The sequence below is a fragment of the Callionymus lyra genome, chromosome 11 (assembly GCF_982586985.1).
Source record: "Callionymus lyra chromosome 11, fCalLyr1.hap1.1, whole genome shotgun sequence".
Taxonomy (NCBI): domain Eukaryota; kingdom Metazoa; phylum Chordata; class Actinopteri; order Syngnathiformes; family Callionymidae; genus Callionymus; species Callionymus lyra.
In genome coordinates this window covers 23,313,278-23,334,023 of record NC_141828.1, presented here as the reverse complement: position 1 = coordinate 23,334,023, position 20,746 = coordinate 23,313,278, and the positions used below count along the sequence as shown (strand labels likewise).

Sequence of the window (20,746 nt, the reverse complement as noted above, 5' to 3'; positions counted from 1 at the left end):
ACAAATTACTGAAGAAAAGAGTGCTGTCTTACTCAGTCTGGATGCTGAGAAGGCCTTTGAATCTGTAAACCAGAACTTCTTGTTTGAAGTTATGAACCGATTTGGTTTTGGTCAATAATTAATTCATTGTATGAAAACACTTTACTTATGGCCAGAATAAAAATAAACGGAAGCCTCTCAAATCCAATAACACCACAGCGAGGACGCAGACAAGGGTGTCCACTCAGCCCCTCATTATTCAATATTTCTATTAAGACTTTGGCTCAGGTAATCATACAGGAATCAGATCTGAAGCGCATAACGGTCGGGGGAGCAGAAAACAAAATTTGCTTATATGTAGATTATGTATTAATAACATCACAAAACCCAAACTCTGGTATTCCATGCTTGATGAACATCTTGGACACTTGGATATTCAGGTAACAAACTAAATATTGAGTCTTCAAAATCTTCAATTATGACCCCTTACAAAATATTAAGGATCCATATAGGTTCAACTGGAATATTCAGTGTATAAAATATTTGGGAATCAGACAGACTGGCTGCTTCTGCCTCCAGACCTAGGCAGTAGAATAAAAACAATTAAAATGAGCGTCCTCCTTAGGCTTCTCTACCTCTTCACAGCATTACCAGTGGAAATTTCAGATAATCAATTTAGGGAATGGGACAAACATTTCTAGATTTGTTTGGAATAAGAAAAGACCAAGGGTACGGTTTTTCAACCCCAATTATCTGTCGAAAGGAGGGAAATGGCCCTTCCATGTTTGAAAAATTATTATTTAGCTGCCAAATTTGATTTGATTTTTACTTTAACACAATCAAACATTCAAACCTGAAAGACCCATTAAAAATAATACAAATCGTTGGCAATGCTTTTTCAAATAAAAATGTTAAGTCCACAGTGGGCCAACTATACAAAAGCTTGATGGCATTAAACCAAAACTCAACTAAACACTTGTGTGAACATTGGGAAATGGAGGTAAATATATCCATTACTGAAGAGGAATGGGACCAAATATGGCAAACCCAGTTAACTAGCACCAACTCTTTTACCTGGAGGGATTTTCTGATGGAAAAACATTGTCCATTTTTTAAACACTCATGCACACATATTTTGGTCTTGTCCTTACCTGAAGCAATTTTGGATTGATGTAACGTGTAGTTGTATGACTCAATCAAACAACTTTAATGCAATAAACATTCAGCAGATGAACAGAGGATGTTTCAGAAACAACAGCACAAGATCCAATAAGAAACATTTTCTTGACTATTAAGACTTCCTTTGTCTAAAGTTGCCGTTTGTTACCCTGGTCTTTAGTACCACCAGAGGACCAGAGAGCCAGGATGGAAAAAATAAACTAGATAAACTCTCGGCTAAACAGTTAATACAGAAGGAGCAGGAGCAAGATTGTATCCATTTATTATCCATAAAACTTGAAAGAAACGTCAACACCTCACCATATAATTAGACTAGCACTAGTACAACTATGTAAGCATTGTAAGATATAAAGAGTTTGCATAGTATCTAATTCAAGATCAACCGATTTCATGATCGCTGAGTTATTAAATCAAAACATTCAAGTTTTATACCAGGCACTTAAAAACTTGGCAAAAGTTGGATACTTCAGTTTGACCTTTCAGATGTTATTGTGCTTATTTTACTAAACAAAGTCATATTTCTTATATACGAGAGTGTAAGGTATTAAAAATCCATTAAATGTCATTATAAATATCGATTCTATAGTGGTTGTTTTTTTCATTTTCAACATGTACGAAAATGATGGATGAAAGTTATTCACTTCACTGCTAGCTTAGCTATTATATAAAAGTACAAACTGTATTCATTCCACGTTCAAATTCATCAGGGTGGTTTAAAAAATTGGTCAAAATGATTGTGATTTATACCTGTATAGGTATTGTATTTTGTGTCTAACATTATGTGAATCTTGTCTAAGATGATATTAGTGATGATCCGTGGGAATAGGAGTGAGAAATGTCTTTTGTTTTATGATGATGATGATGAAGATCTGGAAAACTGGAGGATCAGAATTTATGGTTGTTCATGGCTTCTGTTTGCATTCAGTTCCACAGACTCTTCATTATTTCTGGACTCTATGAAGACAAAGAAGTAAATCTATGAATAAAAAAAATAGTAAACATGTTTCACTTTAAACACAACAGTCTGACAGTCTTGTCTGATCAACATTAAGAATTTATCAAGATACAAAAACGTTCTTATATAAGGCAGAACATGTATCTAAATAAAAACAGTATTAGTTCAGAAGACACATGAACCTGAATTAATAAACTGAGCAAAGACATGAATATGCAAATAAAAAGAGTTAAAATATCTAAGTATATAAAATAAGAAACCTGTTCTGTGTCTTCATCAGAATCCTTCACCACAAGAACTATACTGGCTGCAATTCAAAATAAGTGTATCACAGTCAAGCAAACATTTGATTCATAGGAAGGTCAGAAAAGTTGTTTGGATTTGACAGAATATGTGTCATACATGTGTTATATATTATCTATTATATGTAATATGAACAAATTAAAATCACTTTGACCATTACTTACTATAACGTGCATCAGGCTGATGATTTGCGCTCCTCGCTTGAGAGGAACAGCTGGAAGTAGAGAAAGTATATAAAACTAGAAATACCCGTCGTGTTGTGTATTCTCCAACAGAGCATCACCAACATTAGCACCAGCAATGTAATCAATTAAACCCGGGGTCTCTAAACCGGTCCTCAAAGGGCCAGGGTGGTGATTGTCAGTCTGGTGATGCTTGTTTCAGCTGAAAGCTATTTGTTTTTAACTGTACATGTTTGATCGGTTGGCCCTTTGAGGACCGGTTTGGAGACCCCTGAATTAAACACCAACCTACTTATAAAGTACAGTAGACACGCCTTTGTGTACATGTTTCCTGGGTCAGAGATAACTGAAAATATTTCAGATTTTTACAGTACAAACAAACCGTTTTGACAAATACTTGATTTAAAACCAGTTTGTTCAAAGACTTGTTACTTTACTTGTATCAGGTAAAAGATCTGTGCTCTACGATTTTAAAACAAATCTAAAGAAAGAAAAAGAAGTAAAAATGTCTCAAGTATATAAAATTAAAAGCACCCGGCGGTCTGTTTACCGTTTTTTTTTCACCAATGCTATCGCCGCCAACACTATCACCACAGCTATCACTATCCCAACCCATGCACCCCAAGACAATCCTGTAAAAAAAAAAAGCAAAAAGAGTATATATTATTACAGTGAATTTGTCTTCATTGCTTTGACACTATTCAAAGATGAAGGATATATGATTATTTGAACACATGTAAAAAACAAGTGAGACAAACTAAAACTGAATTTTCTCATGTACTTTATTAAAGTGTAAGAGAAAGAAAGAAATACCACTGTTCTCAGTGCAGTTGGCTGTAAAAAAAAAAATTAAATAAGAAAAAAAGTAGAATTAAAACATTGAATTAATCTTTATTGTTGTGACACTAAAATAGATAAACTCACCAGTGCATGCAGCTTCATAGGTTCCCTGTAAGGAATAGAAGTATAGAATTATAACCTAGTATATTTTTTACCATATAGACTGAACTAACTTGTGTCTCTTAACTATAAGAGGTGGACAAAGTTAAAACAAACAAACATTTGCCAATAACTCAAGGAAGGAAATATTTCATGTATTCTGATCATGTTGAAGAAAATGTTCATTATTCGTGTTTGTTTTTACCATATGGTTAAAGGAGCCTTACCCCTGTCATACACTTCAAAATATAATGTATGGATTTGTAGCACTTCATAATCAGGGTTGTAATGTTGCTGGACACCATACACGAGGACATCAGGTTAACGTTCTGTTGAAAAGATGACATGTTGTCAGAGAATCAGAGGATCTCATAGCTTTTGATCAATAATAGCAGGTCCAACTTACATCAGTTCCATTCACCCAAGAGAAATTACAGTCTGTTCCATTGATCTCTGGCACGTTGTACATCGTACCTTTTGAGGTTTGTTCAACTGTGCAGTTTAACACTACAAGGAGAAAAGACACATAGTAAGATGTGTAATAGGCACCTTAAAAAATGTTGGTGATGTCACACTTTTTGACAGCACAGTCTCATTCCCAAGCATAATATATAAATGTATTTACAGCGGTGCGTTGAAAATTCACGGATTTGATCTGTTGTTGTTTTCTTTAAATAAAAATTAAATATATACAGTAATAATGAAAAGTATTTTAAATCCCAAGATAAAGAGGTAAACCAGATGGGAAACACCATAAAACAATGGATGAAGGAAACATGGAGAGCTTATCTCTGAATTCATGATCAAGTATACTTGCTTGTGTAGTCAGTTATTACTGCTGACATCAATTCATAACTTTCATTTGTTTCTATTACAGTCTATTACAGTTCTACTACACAAATCCACCTGTTGCAGAACATGACGAGACAGAGGTAGTCTTTGCTCTTGAGGCTGTCATACTCGTATACTTTGACTGAATCTGCAAGTACTAGCATTTTGACTTCTAATAATGACACATTGATGTTACAAACTTACTTCACTCCTGATTTAATAGAGGCGTTTCTACAAGGACTCCAGCAAACTTTGAACGATAAATACATGTAGCTACGTGGTAGAAACTCCAGAACCTTCTGATTGACCTTCTTTAAACTGGAGCAGAAGTAAAACTCTGTCCAGAGAGCTAGCGGACACAAGAACACATCTGGTCAGTACAGCTATGGCCCGGGAAAATGCAGAAACTCGTGTCTGCCATCAGTGCTTCAAAAGTTAACCTGTTGTCCGTTGGCATGACTGTGAGAAACTCGATTTGCCAGTTGGCTCTAAAAATAATGGATGTTTACAAAATGTGTTTTGTGATGTTCAAGGTCGACATGGGCTCGACATACATAGTATGGCACATAGTTGGCATGTGATGTGTGTAAAGTTGAGGACCTTCTTAGGAGGGACTTCTGGCCAGCTGCCCTTAACTTTGCCACAGTTTATTCCACAGATGTTTTTTTTATCTTAATTGTGGAAATGAAAATGGCTTCACCTGAACTTTCTTGTCAGGCCTTTTTAAGAATGCTTGATCAGCGAAGATATAAAGGTCCTCCATAAGTGACATGAATTTGATGACCAGCCAGTGAAGCAAGTATATCCAGCTGCAGCGGCAGAGGATTCAGACCGACGTCGATTCTGACAGGAAGTGAGTTTAGACTAACTATGGCTTTTTTTTTTTTCGTGACAGACTTATTGAAGACGAAGATGGAGGAATTTGTACAAGACACAAAAAGAATAAAAACTGTGACAACCATGGCGGAACATACCATTAGGTGGTTTGTTTGTTCCTTAAATGGATGTTTACTGTAAATAAAGTTTTATGAAGAGTGCCATATGTGTTGTTAACATCGAAATTAATCTTCACAGCAATGCAAAAATGAATACATCAGATGATAACTAATGTTGAATGTGTCTCATATTTGAGCATTATATTGGCATGATTTTATTCGGATACGAAGAATGAAACTGCCAAGATATTGTGTACAGTGTTCCTGTGTCTGTTTGGTAAACTGGTCAGGATTTTATACCAATAAATACTCATTTATGTTAGATTTTGAGACAATACGCAAAAACTTTTATCTTAAAACATTGAAGGATTCTCTGTAATGGTAAAAATCAACAAGTGAGTGAATAGTTCATAGCAATACAATAAGTATTTGTTTATGGTAACCCTTGCTGCAGGACATAAACTATGAAAAACAAAAATGGAACGTGTCACACCTTTATACGTGCCTGTCATGTGCCATGATAAAGTTTTCAAAACATGTTATTTTTTATTTAAGTCACATTACGTAGCAGGTATCATTAGATCATCCATTATTTGCCAGAAGTATCTTTATTGTGCTGTTTACTAACTAGTTGTGTTGTTTCTAATTATAAATAAACTGAATACGTGTTCAATGCGTTCAACTAACTCCCCGTTTAATAACATTTAATGTACTAAATTGACAATAAATCAATATTTCTACAGTAAAAATACATGAAACTTTGTTCACTTATACGTCAAAACCTGCTGAACATGAAAGTAAAGTCATATTTGTCAACTATTAAGGTTGTTTTTATAAGAATTAAAATATATTGTGCTTGAATAACAGTGACATCAATACACTGTACTAAATTGACAATAAATCAATATTTCTACAGTAAAAGTACATGGAACTGTGTTTATTAATACTTCAAAACCCGCTGAACATGATTGTTTCGTAGATCCTTCCGCGTGTACGTCTCTTAACGCCTTCACAACAGCGCACGTGATTTACAGTTTCGGCAGGTTCGCGGCTCCCTTGACCGCAGTTCCTCGAGTGAAGCGGGTCAAGGGTCAAACTTCTAACGTCCCATCTCTTCTTCAGTTAAACGCCGCATCACTTCCCGCCTGCATATAGATCCGTGTACTTTATCAGGACAAAACGAAGGAATATTACGGTTCAAACGTGTTTGTTGTAACTACAGCACGTAACTGTGATTAAAAATAAGTGACTTTTAATTCAACACCTTCGCGGACTAACAGGTTTGTTAAACTACTGAAACATTCACAACACAATAAGTATCTCAGAGTATAACATCAAGAAAGTGAGAACCTCACCCGTCATCGTGTCACCTTCGGCTAACGGGAGTCAGGAGGGTCTGCGCCCCGGCGGCATATGGGCGGGCATTGGGCAGTGGTTGTGGGGGTCAACCCTCTGTCGAACGAAGCCAAAGCGCTGGCCTATCACAGATGATGTAAATGTATTTGTAATTTTATGTAAATGTGGTAGCTCAGCCCTTTAGTTATTTCCATGTGAGAACACGCAACAACGCTCAAATGTCAAGAGAACAGCACACCCAAGTGGTCATTAGGTTCCACTACAGTTAGTGTTGTCATTTGAAGTTAATGGTTACAGTTGCTTATAGAGTCAGTCATTGGTTTTGGTTTTTAGTATGGACATCCGTAATACCCTGACAAGAAAAAGTAACAAGGAGAGCGAGCAGGAAGCAGCGCCATCCATGTCTATTGAAAACACACTGAAGTCAACCTGAACACTGGAGTGAACATTCAAACTGAGAGAGTCGCTGCAGATAAAGCCTTGACTTGAACTCACCAAGACACTGCCTTGGACTTGGGCTCGGTGAAAGTTCAGTATTGTTTTGTACCATTTAAAAACAAGGCTCCTGTAGAATAACTAAATAGCCTATATTGTCATGATGGTCATTTGGTGCCCTTTAAAAAAACATATTTTTCAGCAACTGGGCTTCATCAAGTAGTCCAACAGATCACACATCACACCTAACATGATTTTGTTCAATGAGATGACAACTTATTTCATTGTTCAATCCAGTGTTCAGGTTGACTTCAGTGCTTTTGTTTTTAGTAGAAGTGAAGCTGTGGTGCTTTAGTTTAAAAAATGGACACAGCACTAAACTTTGTTGTTGGTTGTCAGTTTTTTTTAGATTTTGGGATCAACCGTCATTTTTTAGTCATTTAATGCCCCCCCTTAAATGTTTTTCTGCAGCCGGGTCTGGTGAGGTGAGTGAGGTGAGTGATGTGGGTGAGGTGGGTGAGCTAGTCAGGTGAGTGAGTGAGGTAGGTTAGTGAGGTTAGTGAGTGAGGTGAGTGAGTGAGTGAGTGAGTGAGTGAGTGAGTGAGGCAGGTGAGAGAGCGAGTCAGGTGAGTGAGGGAGGTGAGTGAGGGAGTCAGGTGAGATAGGTGAGTGAGTGAGGTGAGTGAGTGAGTGAGGTGAGTGAGGTGAGTGAGTGAGTGAGGTGAGTGAGCGAGTCAGGTGAGTGAGCGAGTCAGGTGAGTGAGCGAGTCAGGTGAGTGAGTGGGTGAGTGAGCTAGTCAGGTGAGCGAGGGAGTGAGTGAGCGAGTCAGGTGAGTGAGCGAGGGAGGTGAGTGAGTGAGTGAGTGAGTGAGTGAGTGAGTGAGTGAGTGAGTGAGTGAGTGAGTGAGTGAGCGAGCGAGCGAGCGAGTGAGTGAGTGAGTGAGTGAGTGAGTGAGTGAGTGAGTGAGTGAGTGAGTGAGGGAGTGAGGGAGGTGAGTGAGGTGAGTGAGGTAAGTGAGCAAGTCAGGTGAGCGAGTGAGTGAGTGAGCGAGTCAGGGAGGTGAGCGAGTGAGTGAGTGAGTGAGGTGAGTCAGGTGAGCGAGGGAGGTGAGTGAGCGAGGTAAGTGAGGTGAGTGAGTGAGTAAGGGAGGGGAGTGAGTGAGGTGAGTGAGCGAGTCAGGTGAGCGAGGGAGTGAGTGAAACAATAAAGAAACAATATATTGTTGTTACTACAGTATCGCAATACAGTGGTATGAAAATGTTTGGGCACCCCTGTACATTTTCATGATTTTCCTCTATAAATAATTGGTTGTTTGGATAAAAAAATCCATTTAAATATATCTTATAGGAGACAAACACAGTGATATTTGAGAAGTGAAATGAAGTTTATATATTTACAGAACATGTACCACTGTATTGCGATACTGTAGTAACAACAATATATTGTTTCTTTAAGGGATACAACACTTTTCCTGGCTTTGACAGCGAAGAAATTAGCAAATACTTCCTCTAATCAAATGTAAAAGTGCTTCACAAAATATGAACAAAAATGTAAACTTATATTAACAAAGCAGAATGAAGTACATTAACAGACTCAAACTACCTTGAGCAATATTCAATACCCAGTATCTGTCAGTGTTTAATTCTTTAACTTTAAACTGTTAGCCACTGGAGCCTGGTGTATCCTTTATTTTTTCTCATTTCTGCCATTTCATTGGTTTTTATTTTTTTGGAGAAAAAATAATTTTATCTGTGATCACCAAGATTTAAAAGTAAGTTAGTAAAGCGTTTAACAGCGTTATGACTAAACTAAACATATAGAAACACAAATATTCAACATTTGAAGGCCGTAGATATGATAACTATAGACTATCAATGCATTCACCCTCAACAAAGAAAAATGTTTTTATTCCAGCAGTTATTTTTACAACAGTAAAAAAGTAGTAAAATATTGCACCCTGAAATTTATTCTGGAACATGTACTTGGCACTGTTTATTGGCAATACGATACGTTTCACACGATTTCGGGGGACAATGATAAATTGTGATACTGTAGTAACAAGTATATTTTGGTAGTATTGTCGGGTACTTGATTTTTTTGTTGCAGAATTTACAGACCACATGAGTTGTAAGTCGAATTCTTAACTGGTTTTCGTTCTCTTTTTTTTTTTAAACGAAAATATTTCCAAACATTAGCTTTAAACGAGAAGAAATTACTCGTTTAAAATAAATGAATTGCAATTAATTGTTTTTAACCCGTAATTAATGGCGTACTTGAGTTAGTATTAAAGTTTAAAGCCCTGCTTTGCTTGTGTTTACGACAAGACAGATGAAAACTGTAAACTGACAGGATGAAGAGGTAAAGACGGAGTGCAGTTTGGAGTCACTTAAGTTGGTTTATGATGACACATACGCCAAATGCACATAGTATAGTATTCTTCTGTTCTTTTTTTATGCTGCTATAAATGTTTCCAATGTCGCAGATGAGAGATTAGTGTAATGTTTAGATATTTTCAGAATATGTTCGATATGCTACCAAAATGTAATTCCCTGCCCTCAAGTGAGCCCAGAATAAGTCTTTGATTGTAGATTATGATTTGCATTTTTCCTTTGTATCGTAAGGATTTATATCATAAGATAGCATTTTATGTTACGTTTGCAGTAGAAAGAACCTATTCAGGTTCTCAGAAAAATTGCCGCTTATCAATTCATCAATCATTGAAACGCCTGTCGATTAATGAATTACTCGATAAATTGTATCCCTACCTTAAACCCTAAAAGTTCAAGGTAACCAATAAAATATTATTTGCAATCCATGAAAATGAAATTCAGTGTTGGAAAGAAAATCGCAATATCTTGCCACCCCTACCTATAGATTTGGGCCCTTTTTCAATGTGGCATAATAAAAAACCTTACGCCAGCGGTGTAAACACAACACTGGTGTTTGTTGTGGAGACATTACAGAATATAAAAATGTAATAATACAAAGGACATCAAAAGGGATTCATAAAATAAGAGAGCAGGCCTGTAACTGATGTTATCGCTTCTTTTTCAGTCTAGGGCATCTGAACTTGACAACTTTCTCTTCCCATTTCTTTACCTTTTCTGTTATCTGTGGAGGAATGATCAGACTTAGAGGTCATTTATTCCACAGATCTCTCAGTTGTTTTGTACAATCTTAGTTACTCCCTCCAGATTTCCAATGCTTTGAATCTTCAAGGCCAGGCAAATAAAGGCTTTTTTGCCTGTGAACAAAAAAGGGAGGTGGCAGCCTCGGGGCTGATTCCTGAATGTCTTTTTTTAAGCTCAGCTTCAGGTCCCTCACACAAGCATCTAGTCCAGGGGTGGCCAACCAGTCAGAGCCGCGAGGCCACATTATTTTTACTGTGTTACCACAAAGAGCCACATCATAGACATGGGCACACATGAACATCGCCTCATCCCTTCCTCACACACACACAGACCTCTGCTTAGCCAAATTAATGTAAATTTCACACACCAACATGATAATGACAGAATTTGACTTCTACAGACCACGGGCCAGTCATTTTCAACAATGGACATTGTGTGCACTGTCTCTCACACACAAACTCTCAGTTTAACCAATATATTTTTTCTCTTACTATGCATGTTGCTTATAGGGACTTCTGGCATTCTTTGCTTTGAACAAACCTCTTCAGATCTGGCTTGTATTATTGCGCGTTAGATGAAAATACCGTATTGAACTCAAGCGAAGCGAACACGCACATTCAAAAAAACACAAACCCAAACTTCGATATGAACGTTATAGTGATGGGATCGACAGTTCTTTTGACTGAATCACTAGAATCAGTTCATTAAAAGGATTCGTTCAGTTCGTTCATTCACCAAATCACTAACTCAGTGCTTATGGAGCCCTGACTGCAATTTCTACTACTTCCTGAAGTAGGCCAAACAATCCGTTACTAGGTTTAAGAATTCAGACCCGAGGTTCACATTCACTGCAATGAGGGACAATGCAAAATTTTTTTTTTTTAAAATGCGTTCACGGCCAAACATGAATCGTCCTTCACTGAACGAATCTGTGCCAACATAAAAACTAAATGTTCTATAGCAAAGTCTTATCATAGAATCCCTCCCACCGGCACGGTCGCGGCTGATGAATGAATCACTTTGGTTAAGTATGTTCACTCAAAAGATCGTTCGTTCGAACAAATCGTTTGCCAACTACACAACACTAGAACGTTAGAGCCTCATGAAACCAGGCAAAGAGCCGCATGCGGCTCGGGAGCCGCGGGTTGGCCAGGCCTGATCTAGTCTAACAAGCAAACATTCTAGCATTGATCAACTCATTTCATGTTAGCTTTGATTAAAATTGAGTCTACAAGTTTGAATCCAACATCTTGGTTTAAGTGTGTGAAACTTAATCACATAAGTGACCAAAAGCCTTTGGCAGTCTTCAGTCGGGGGCCAAACAAAATGTATGTTTACCAAGTAGGAAGTATGAGTCTCATTTTGATATTGTCTTTTCATCGTTTGTGGCTCTGTGTTTGTCCTTCGCCAAATCAATGAAAAATGGGTTCCCTTATCTTAAAAACTGGCATCCTAATATACAAATCGCCCACAGGCCATGAGTTTATGGAAGGCCACATGTACACAGAAAAGTACTTGAATGGCTGACAAGCATGATATTTAAAAAATTTCGGTAATATTTACCTAGTTGTCATGCTAGTTAAAGGGTCCATCCTTAAATTAAAAGTAAAAATAAAATGTTTTGAAACGTCTTTAATTGCACTTAAACTACAAAATGAACTAAGATCGTATCCAGAACACCTATAAAGATCACGTCACTTCTAAAGATGTTTCATTCCTCCTTTTTTTCATGTAAACTTGAAAAATACTACCTAAAAGTTCCACTGATGGCCACTAGTTTCTTGTAACCTGTAACTGGCATGTAAGTAAGTAAGTAATTTTTATTTGTATAGCGCTTTTCCAGACCAGGGTCACAAAGCGCTTAAACAATCAAAACAATACTCAATAAAGTATATACTTTAAAGATCAAGATAATACTGAGAACAACACAGGAGTTCCAGAAAATCAAGGAAAAGCCTGAACAAATAGAAACGTCTTAAGATGTTTCTTAAAGGATTGAGTAGACTCCATCAAGCGCAAAGAGAGAGGAAGATCGTTCCAAAACTTAGGAGCAACAGCCTGGAAGGATTTCTCTCCTCTGGTCCTGAACTGCGAGTGAGGAACCATCAGTAGATTCAGATCCACAGACCTCAGAGCCCGAGCTGGGGTGTAAGGCTGGTTCAAATCACTGATGTAAGGAGGAGCCTGACCATGAATAGCTCTGAAAGTAAGAACCAGAATTTTAAAGTGGATTCTGAAAGAAACTGGAAGCCAGTGAAGAGTTTTAAGGATCGGAGAAATGTGAGTTCTTCTAGTGGAGCGGGTCAGAATTCTCGCTGCAGAATTCTGAATCAACTGCAGGCGAGACAGCTCCTTCTTGTTAAGACATGAAAATAAACTGTTACAATAGTCCAGGCGAGAAGAAACAAACGCATGGATTACAAGCTCCAGATCATGTTGTGATGTTCCTAAATTTAGAGATTTTTCTCAGTTAAAGGTAACAGTTTCTGGTCAGTTTCCTGCAGTGTTGAACAAGAGACATGTCTTTATCAAATACAACACCCAGGTTTCTCAGGCTCAGTTTGACAAACTGACTTAAGTCACCAAAGTAATGACTCTACCCTGGAACCTTATCATCAGGAGCAATCACCAGAGTTTCAGTTTTGTCCACATTTAGCTGAAGTGTTTTCACTCAGCCATTGTTTGATTTATAGCAAACAATTGTGTAATCTGTTCAGCCTCTGGGGCTCAGTTGGATAAAAAGAGCAGTAGAGCTGGATGTCATCAGCAAAAATGTGATAAGAAACATCAGGAAATCTCTGAATGATTTTACCGAGGGGAATCAAGTACAGCAAAAACAATAAAGGACCCAGAACAGAACCTTGAGGGACTCCACACAACAGATCTGCCGATTCAGACCTCATTTGATTGGCAGATACACTAAAACCGCGCCCAGAAAGGTATTATGAGAACCATTCTAACACAGACCCAGACAGTCCCACTTCATCCCTCAGTCTTCTCAGCAGGATCTGGTGATCAACTGTGTCAAAGGCTGAGGACAGATCCAAGGGAACCAGAGCAGTGAATTTACCCGAGTCAGCCGACAGCATGATGTCACTTCAATAAATCTGTCTCCGTAGAGTGATGTTTACGGAAGCCAGACTGAAACTTCTCATGGATGTCGCTCTGATCCAGGAACAAAGACAGCTGTTCAGACACCACCTTCTCCAAGATCTTGGACAAGAAAGGGAGCTTAGAAATAGGCCTGAAATTACTGAGGTCAGTTGGGTTCAAGCCTGTTTTTTTGAGCAGAGGCTCCACAATGGCATGTTTAAATGCATTGGGAAAAACCCCTGTGGAAAGGGAGAGGTTCACCATATTGGTAACCCAGGGGCCAATTACATCACATACTTTGATAAAAAGCCTACAAGGAAGGACGTCATCTGAGCAAGAGGAGGGTTTCATCTTGTTCACTAGTGCCGAAATATCACCCAAGGATACAGCAGTGGAGGAAGACCAAGAGGAGGAGAGGGGCTCAGAGACAGTAAGGGTTACAAACAAAGGGGGAGAGATTTTCTCTTTGATCAATTTAATTTTGTCAATGAAAAATCTCAACAATGCATTGCTGTCAGCTTCACAGAAGACAGGCGTGATTTGAGGAGCAGGAGACACGAGAGAATTAATCATGTCAAACGACACTTTGGGGTTTTTCTTTTTTGCTGCTACCAGTTTTCTGATATAATCAGATCTAGCAGTTTCTACCATCTCATTTTAAGAAGACATCAGATCCCTGAGGTGAAGTCTGTACACCTCAAGTTTAGTGGACTTCCAGAGACGCTCAGTCTTTCGACAAAGTCTCTTCAGACTCAGGAGATCTTCATTTGTCCAAGGGCACCATTTTTTCTGAAGTTTCAAGTTAACAAGTCAACACAATGAGTAGTGAAACAGTGAATCAAACTGTCCACATCTGGGAAGCCTGAATGGCTATATATTGGTTTTACACTTATGTTCTTAAACGTTCTTCATAAACATTTGTTTCGTTGGAGAAAGGCAAATGCGTCAATGTATAATATCTTCATTTAAATGTTGTCCAGACAAGTGTCGTTTTACTTCAAATCGAATATTCCTAATATGGTGTTATAGTTTGTTAGAAGTTCAGCAACACAAGAGCTGCAACAATATTGATTGATATTTTACTTGTTTTTTAAAAACGACTAAAACGAACTTGTGTCCCTTTAGCACGAGAACCCATGGACGATTCCAAACCTGTTGTGTGTGTCCCGGATCATCCTGGCTCCGTTCCTGGGTCACCTGATCATCCAGCAGCACTTTCACCTCAGTCTCGCTCTGTTCACTCTGGCAGGAGCCACAGATTTAGTGAGTGATGCCTCGGTCGAATAATCATGTGGTTGAGTTGGAGGAAGTGCATTTGTAGTTCAGCTTAAAACAATCTTTTTAAAGCAGAAATAAACCATAGTTTGTCACAACTTTCCGGATGTGCTTTAACATTGTTTTGTTTCTTTGTACTCTTCCTGGATCAGTTGGACGGCTTCATTGCCAGAACGTGGCCGGGACAGAAGTCAGTGCTGGGAAGTGCTCTCGACCCGTTGGCTGACAAAATTCTAATCAGTGTTTTGTATGTTAGTCTCACCTATGCAGACCTCATCCCAGGTATGTCTGTGTATAAATGTACACCAATATTAGAATACTGAAAAATCACATGGATATTTGGAATTACCGCAATTTCTGGATTCGGGCCTTAATAAAACAAACTGAAACAGAATGGGGGGAAAAATTCAATGTACAGTGGTCCATTGTTTATTGCTGTAAACGTATTTGCGAGAAGTAAGAAGAAGAGATGTCAATGAAAAATGTTTTTTAAAAAAAATGGAATTATTTTATTTTAAACATTGTGAAAAAAGAAATTCCGCCACATCGATACATCCTTACCGTCTCTATGTTTCAGCTCCTCTGACGGCTCTCATCATTTTCCGAGACATCGGCCTCATAGCAGCTGTCTTCTGGGTCAGATACAAGACCGTCCCCCCACCGGTGAGTCATTCCTCAGTCATCTAACATGACTCAGTCATTTAACATGACTACAGATGCAGCAAAGAAAGAAAATAAAGACCCACGTGCCACCATGACAAGTCATTTTCTCCTACAATGATTTTGGGATGTATGTCAATTAAAGTGATAGTTCATCCAAACTTCACTCGTTTTCTACTCACCCTCATGTCGATTTAAGGGTTGGGATTATTTTAGAGTAATCTGTACTTTATAGAGTTACAGAGAAAAATATTTGTTAATTTTAATGTAGCACTTAAAAACATCCAAATACCTCCATACTGCTCGTCTGTATCGTTCCTCTTCTATTGAAGCCTCGAAATGAGGAGTTGTTCAGAAAAAAACTTAAATAAGTCTACACTTTACATTTGATTTTGGCAGTTAAATCACTGAGACGTTTAAATAGCCGCAAATATATGTCTAAAGTTTGACGTTTGCCAGAAGTTTACTTTTATGCAAAAGTTAAACCCCAACAGAATATAAAGTATTATAATAGGGATATTCTTAGAAATTCAGTCATAAGAATACATAAACTGATTCGTAACAAATCTACATTGAAGAAAATGTATATTTTCCAAAGTGAATGTTAAATCAGGTTGTCTTATAAATAAACCAGATTTAACCAGTGATGTTACATAATGAATGTGGTTTAAAGAATAACAAGAGTACACCGGGTAAATATTTCGAGCACTTCCAGTGTAGACAATAGACTGTATGCGCTCTGTAGCCACTTGTGGTATCTATCTGGAGTACTTCCTGTCTATATCGCTTGTTATTCTTTAAACTTCTGCTACATACAAAGTTAAAATATAAAATACTTGTTACATTTTTTGTCAACATTTCCTCTTGAAACAATACAAGATAGACATTACAGACGAGTCGTTGCACAGATTACACAGCACTGTATAAATAATCCTAACCCTTAGTCAACATGAGGGTGAGTAGAAAATGAGTGAAGTTTAAATCACTCATTATCACTTTAAGTTCTTGTGTCCTTATGATTGTAATATTCATTCAGTCTGAGCTTTCTCTAAAGTTCAAATATAAGAATGTGTTTGTTGACCCGGCAGGTGACCCTGAGTAAGTTTTTTAACCCCTGCTACACGACGGCTCAGCTCAAACCCACACTCTTCAGTAAGGTGAGGCCTTCAACCAGCCCGAGGTTCAGTCCGAGAAATGTGTCACTCATTTCTTCTCATTTCCTTGTGTTCAGATCAACACTGCAATCCAGCTCACTTTGGTTGTTGCTTCTCTGGCTGCTCCTGTTTTCCAGTACACCGACAGCTTTGTGTTGCAGTGCTTATGGTACAAAGGCTTTTTCTGTTTGGAAGTATATCAGTTACATCTGAATGTCAATGGTTTTACATAGCAAATATTGAAACTTTGAATGTTTATTAAAAATGTAGGCATTGAATTCCCATATTTCTATATTGAAAGGTTGAATTTGTCTTTGTAATTTTTGTAATTTATTTTAAAAATGCATTTTTAAGCATAGGGTTTGATATTCTAATGCCAATAGTTTAAAAATTATTTTTATAAATTCTTAGCTTTTTTTCATTCATAGCCTTTTAAATTTAATATAAAATGTTGGTACAATGGTACCACCGGACAATGCTGATGCTCAATATATACTGTGTATATATGTATATATATATACAGTATATATATATATATATATATATCGTAGTACATTTGAACAGAATGACTAGCACTCTTGTGATAACAAATATTACAATGTAATATTTTAAGAATTAACTCGAATAATGAAGCATCACTTTTGAGTCTTAGTCCAAAGGAAGCTATTAAATGTATTTGCCTTATTCATTTATTATGAAACACTAGTTTGAATCAATCTCATTAACTGAAGTCACTACTTGTGTAAATGTTTAGAGGCTCTTGCAAATATTGCAAAGACAACTGATTTACTTTTTCTAGGATTTATTGAAAGAAACAAAGAGAAAAGGAAGAACGGTGAAGAACAATGTAATGAAATGATGACTGCTTTGGTATAGATGGATAAACGGTGTAGTACGTAGATGCACTACTAACAGACAAAAACTGACAAAAACAAAGAGCACAGCAAGTGTGATGTTGATTAAAAAAAACACTTTATTATTTTATTAAACCATTGATTGCTTCACAGACTGATTCATAATTATGCCAAAATAATGGTAATGTTTGTTTGTTACAGGTACATTACAGCGGTAACAACAACAGCCACTGGTTACAGCTACTGGCACTACGGCCGAAAGATTGTCCGTGTTTTAAACGCCAGATCACCACGGTAACAGTGGCGAGCGGAAAAGATACTGTGCCGACTGAAGACGATATATTTGTATGTTAAAGTAACAAAGACACAAGTGTTCGAGAATTGTTGGTGATCCTGCAGCTGATGTTTGCCTTCATTTCCGTAATTCAACATAATCATTGTTTCATGATTGTCTATTTTGTAGACCACATTTCTGATTAAAAAAACTAAAAGGAAAATCTTTGATTTTATTTTTGAACCTCAAAAAATATCAAGTTTCTGCTCACTGTGAATTAAATGAATCGTGTATAAGTTTCTGTCAGAATTATTTTTAGGGGCTATTGGACAATTTTATCTGTAGATTTAAATAGTTGAGCAAAACTTCATGTCCTGGTCCCAAAATAAATCTTTAAAAAATAATTATCAACACAATCAGATTAGTGTTCAATAATTCTATATCATTGACGATGAAGATGTTAATAAGGACTTTTATTTGTAGATTGACATTAAAAATGTATTCTATTAATAAAAACTGTTTATACACACACAAGAATTGATACGTAGTCATTTACAGTTAGTTATTGAGATTAATAATGTATATAAACTATTAACTGATACTCAACTTGTATATTAACATACACTCTACAGATCAGTTGTTAATAGATTGTTAACCATCTGCTAATACAGTGAAACAAGTTGAAGGTACAGAAGTTTTGGAAAGAAAGGAGGGACAGCAAGAAATTACAATGTGTATTTTTAAACCACCCTTGAGCTTTTATTCTTTTTAAAGTATATGTCTTTTCTTTCTCACTGGATCTCGTACCTGTACACAAAGTGCATCCAGTTGAAGAGGGAGACCTTTGACTCCATGTCTGATTGACCTCTGTAGCTGTGGTGTTCGCAAACCCTGAAAATACCTACAAATATGAAGAACAATAACAAAGGTCATAGAAGCAGAAAGAGCAGAAAAATCAAAAAAACATTTGCATGTCAATAAAAACTCCCAGAAAACGTGTGTTTACATTTAATTTTTTAATCACATCTATATGCTCATGTTTTGGTGTGTTTAGTCTGTATGTCACAAAAAAAGGTGTGTAAGATATATCGGACACTCTTTATAATTAAATACATTTAGTTCTCGTTTGAATTATGGACAAAATAAAAATATATTTTGATTAAAAAAACAATAACCCCAAGATGATCAAAATAAAAATATATTTTGTCATTTTATGCAATAAAATAAACTTACCATGCATAGTTGTCTACAAACTTATTCATTAAAAGCTTTTTCTTAGGAGCTTTTTCTTCTGCATCCATCTGATGAATTCCTTGTGTCTTTTCGTCGACTTAGTTCTGCTTCAATTAGCTATTTTAGCTCAGTGTCTAAGTCAAGCATTATTCGGGTACAATATTATCTTTGATTTAGACCAACTGTATACTACTTATCTGTTTTCCACGTCACATATGGTTCCTGGGATTTCAGTGACCCGCTAGATTTGAATGTATTTTGGGTCGGAGGTAACGAGGCTGACACAAGCCAATCACAATTGTATTCACGGATTGGGGGGCGGAACCATTTAGCCTCATCTATCATAATGGTTGGTGGCGAGAGACAATTAAAAAATGTCGTTTTCACTCAAACTGTAAGCCCGGACAAGCTGAGTTTAAAATTTTAGGAAGCTGGTTGCCCTAAAAAAATGAAGTAATGTTTGATGAAAACTTGAGTGAATTTAACTTTAAAAAAAAATTGAATGGCATTGTTATTTGGAGTTCAGTAAACTTAATACTTTTTAAACTTTTAAACTTGAAGTTTTTTTTAACTTGAAATCATTAGTAACATCAATTGCTTTGCCCCATTATTCCACTGAAAACGTAAAGTTAAGTACAATAACCCCAAGATGATTAAAATTAAAAACATTAGTAATAACGATTGCTTCACATATTATCTCCAACTGGATTCATCATATAAATCTGATTAATCCAGGTGTGTCTGACCAGTGACTACTCACAGGTTAATCAGTTTGTCCAATAATGTAAGACAGGAAATATAAGAGCAGCATTAAGTTCAGGAAGTAGTGGAGCTGTGCATGGAGCCCATTGTTGCAGTTAATACAAATGTAAGACCAGTTTTGTCCTTTAATCTCAAAAAGTAAGAATTTATGTGAGGGTTTTTCATAGTTTTCAGTTTAGAAAAAAACATAACATAACATACACTCATAACTTTTATGGTTAAATAGATTCCAGAAAGTCGCCACAATTTAATTACTTCATTACAAACTTCCTGGACAAAAAGTAGAGAGTAGTGGAATATGGAAGGACAGAAGAGAACAGATAAAAACAAGAAAAGAGCAAATTATTTAGAGTAGGAGAAAAGAGGAGGAAATAGAAATGGGAGAGCAATGAGAATTAGAATAGGGAGGCAAGAAGGGGGCAGCTTAGGAAGACAAGTCAGCTAAAAGATGTCCACTGTGAAACGGTCAAATGACTCGAAGAAGATTTCCCTCAGATTTTTCCCCACCACTCGTGTAAACTCATAATTATAAAACATAGTCAGTAGAACCATGGTTAAATGTAAGACATTTCTGACCCACAACATGTTTTGGGTCACACAGCATTAACCACTTTTTGTCTTAAAACATGCCTACAAACCTGACTTTCGGAGAAAAGTGCTGGTCATCACTGTACAATCTGGATAATTGCAGGCTTGTCCGTCACAACTTATTTTCTCTGAAGAGCAAAGGTGCTATCCATCTCTTTCTTAATAATGGGCCCATTTGGCTTCGCCTTCATCATCTCACTGAGTAGAACCTGCTGCTTCCAGGTTGTGGTCATCCAACCCCTCTGGATATTGAGGCAGGAAATGTATTTCTCTGTTTGGAGGGTCGCCATGTTTAGAGTATCTATCGTTTACCACTATTGACAGTGTCGTCAAGTTGGCCCAGCTTGCACATTTTGGCTTTGAATTTCCAACCTTGAACTTCAGACTGTTCTTCCATCCAAGACAGCCAGAGCTTCTTTAAGACATGGGTGCGTTTCCACTAAAGCTTGTGCAACAGCCGCTAAATCCTTCTTCGTTGTCTATGCATCAAATGCATAGATGGGCTCAACTAATTTCTCAAGGATATCATGGTTTAGCACTTTTGTCAACTTTTGTCATCCCTGAGATAAAACAAGTTGCCTTGACGGAGTTGGTACTCGACGTCAACTGAAAATGTAGGAATTTCAA

General features: G+C 37.1%; 2 protein-coding genes across 3 annotated transcripts; one reads left to right on the top strand and one right to left on the bottom strand.

Annotated features, from left to right (window-relative positions):
* Window positions 1-1,403: 1,403 nt before the first annotated feature.
* LOC148069668 (uncharacterized) lies at window positions 1,404-6,758 on the bottom strand. Of its 2 annotated transcripts, XM_087802806.1 has the most exons (9): window positions 6,659-6,758; window positions 3,944-4,044; window positions 3,765-3,866; window positions 3,523-3,547; window positions 3,412-3,432; window positions 3,149-3,230; window positions 2,581-2,630; window positions 2,374-2,420; window positions 1,404-2,112 (listed from the first exon to the last, which is right to left on the bottom strand). In XM_087802806.1, exons 1-9 carry the CDS (start codon window positions 6,663-6,665, stop codon window positions 2,080-2,082), a joined length of 468 nt encoding a protein of 155 aa, XP_087658932.1. In that variant the 5' UTR covers window positions 6,666-6,758; the 3' UTR covers window positions 1,404-2,079. The 2 variants fall into 2 exon arrangements, with proteins under 2 accessions (XP_087658932.1, XP_087658933.1); XM_087802807.1 differs by lacking the exon at window positions 2,374-2,420.
* Window positions 6,759-14,137: 7,379 nt separating this feature from the next.
* LOC148069667 (cardiolipin synthase (CMP-forming)-like) lies at window positions 14,138-17,602 on the top strand. Its single transcript, XM_087803299.1, has 7 exons — window positions 14,138-14,152; window positions 14,445-14,582; window positions 14,747-14,876; window positions 15,172-15,257; window positions 16,343-16,411; window positions 16,486-16,577; window positions 17,464-17,602. The coding sequence occupies exons 1-7, from the start codon at window positions 14,138-14,140 to the stop codon at window positions 17,558-17,560; spliced, it is 627 nt and encodes a 208-aa protein (XP_087659425.1). The 3' UTR covers window positions 17,561-17,602.
* The last annotated feature ends 3,144 nt before the right edge of the window (window positions 17,603-20,746 follow it).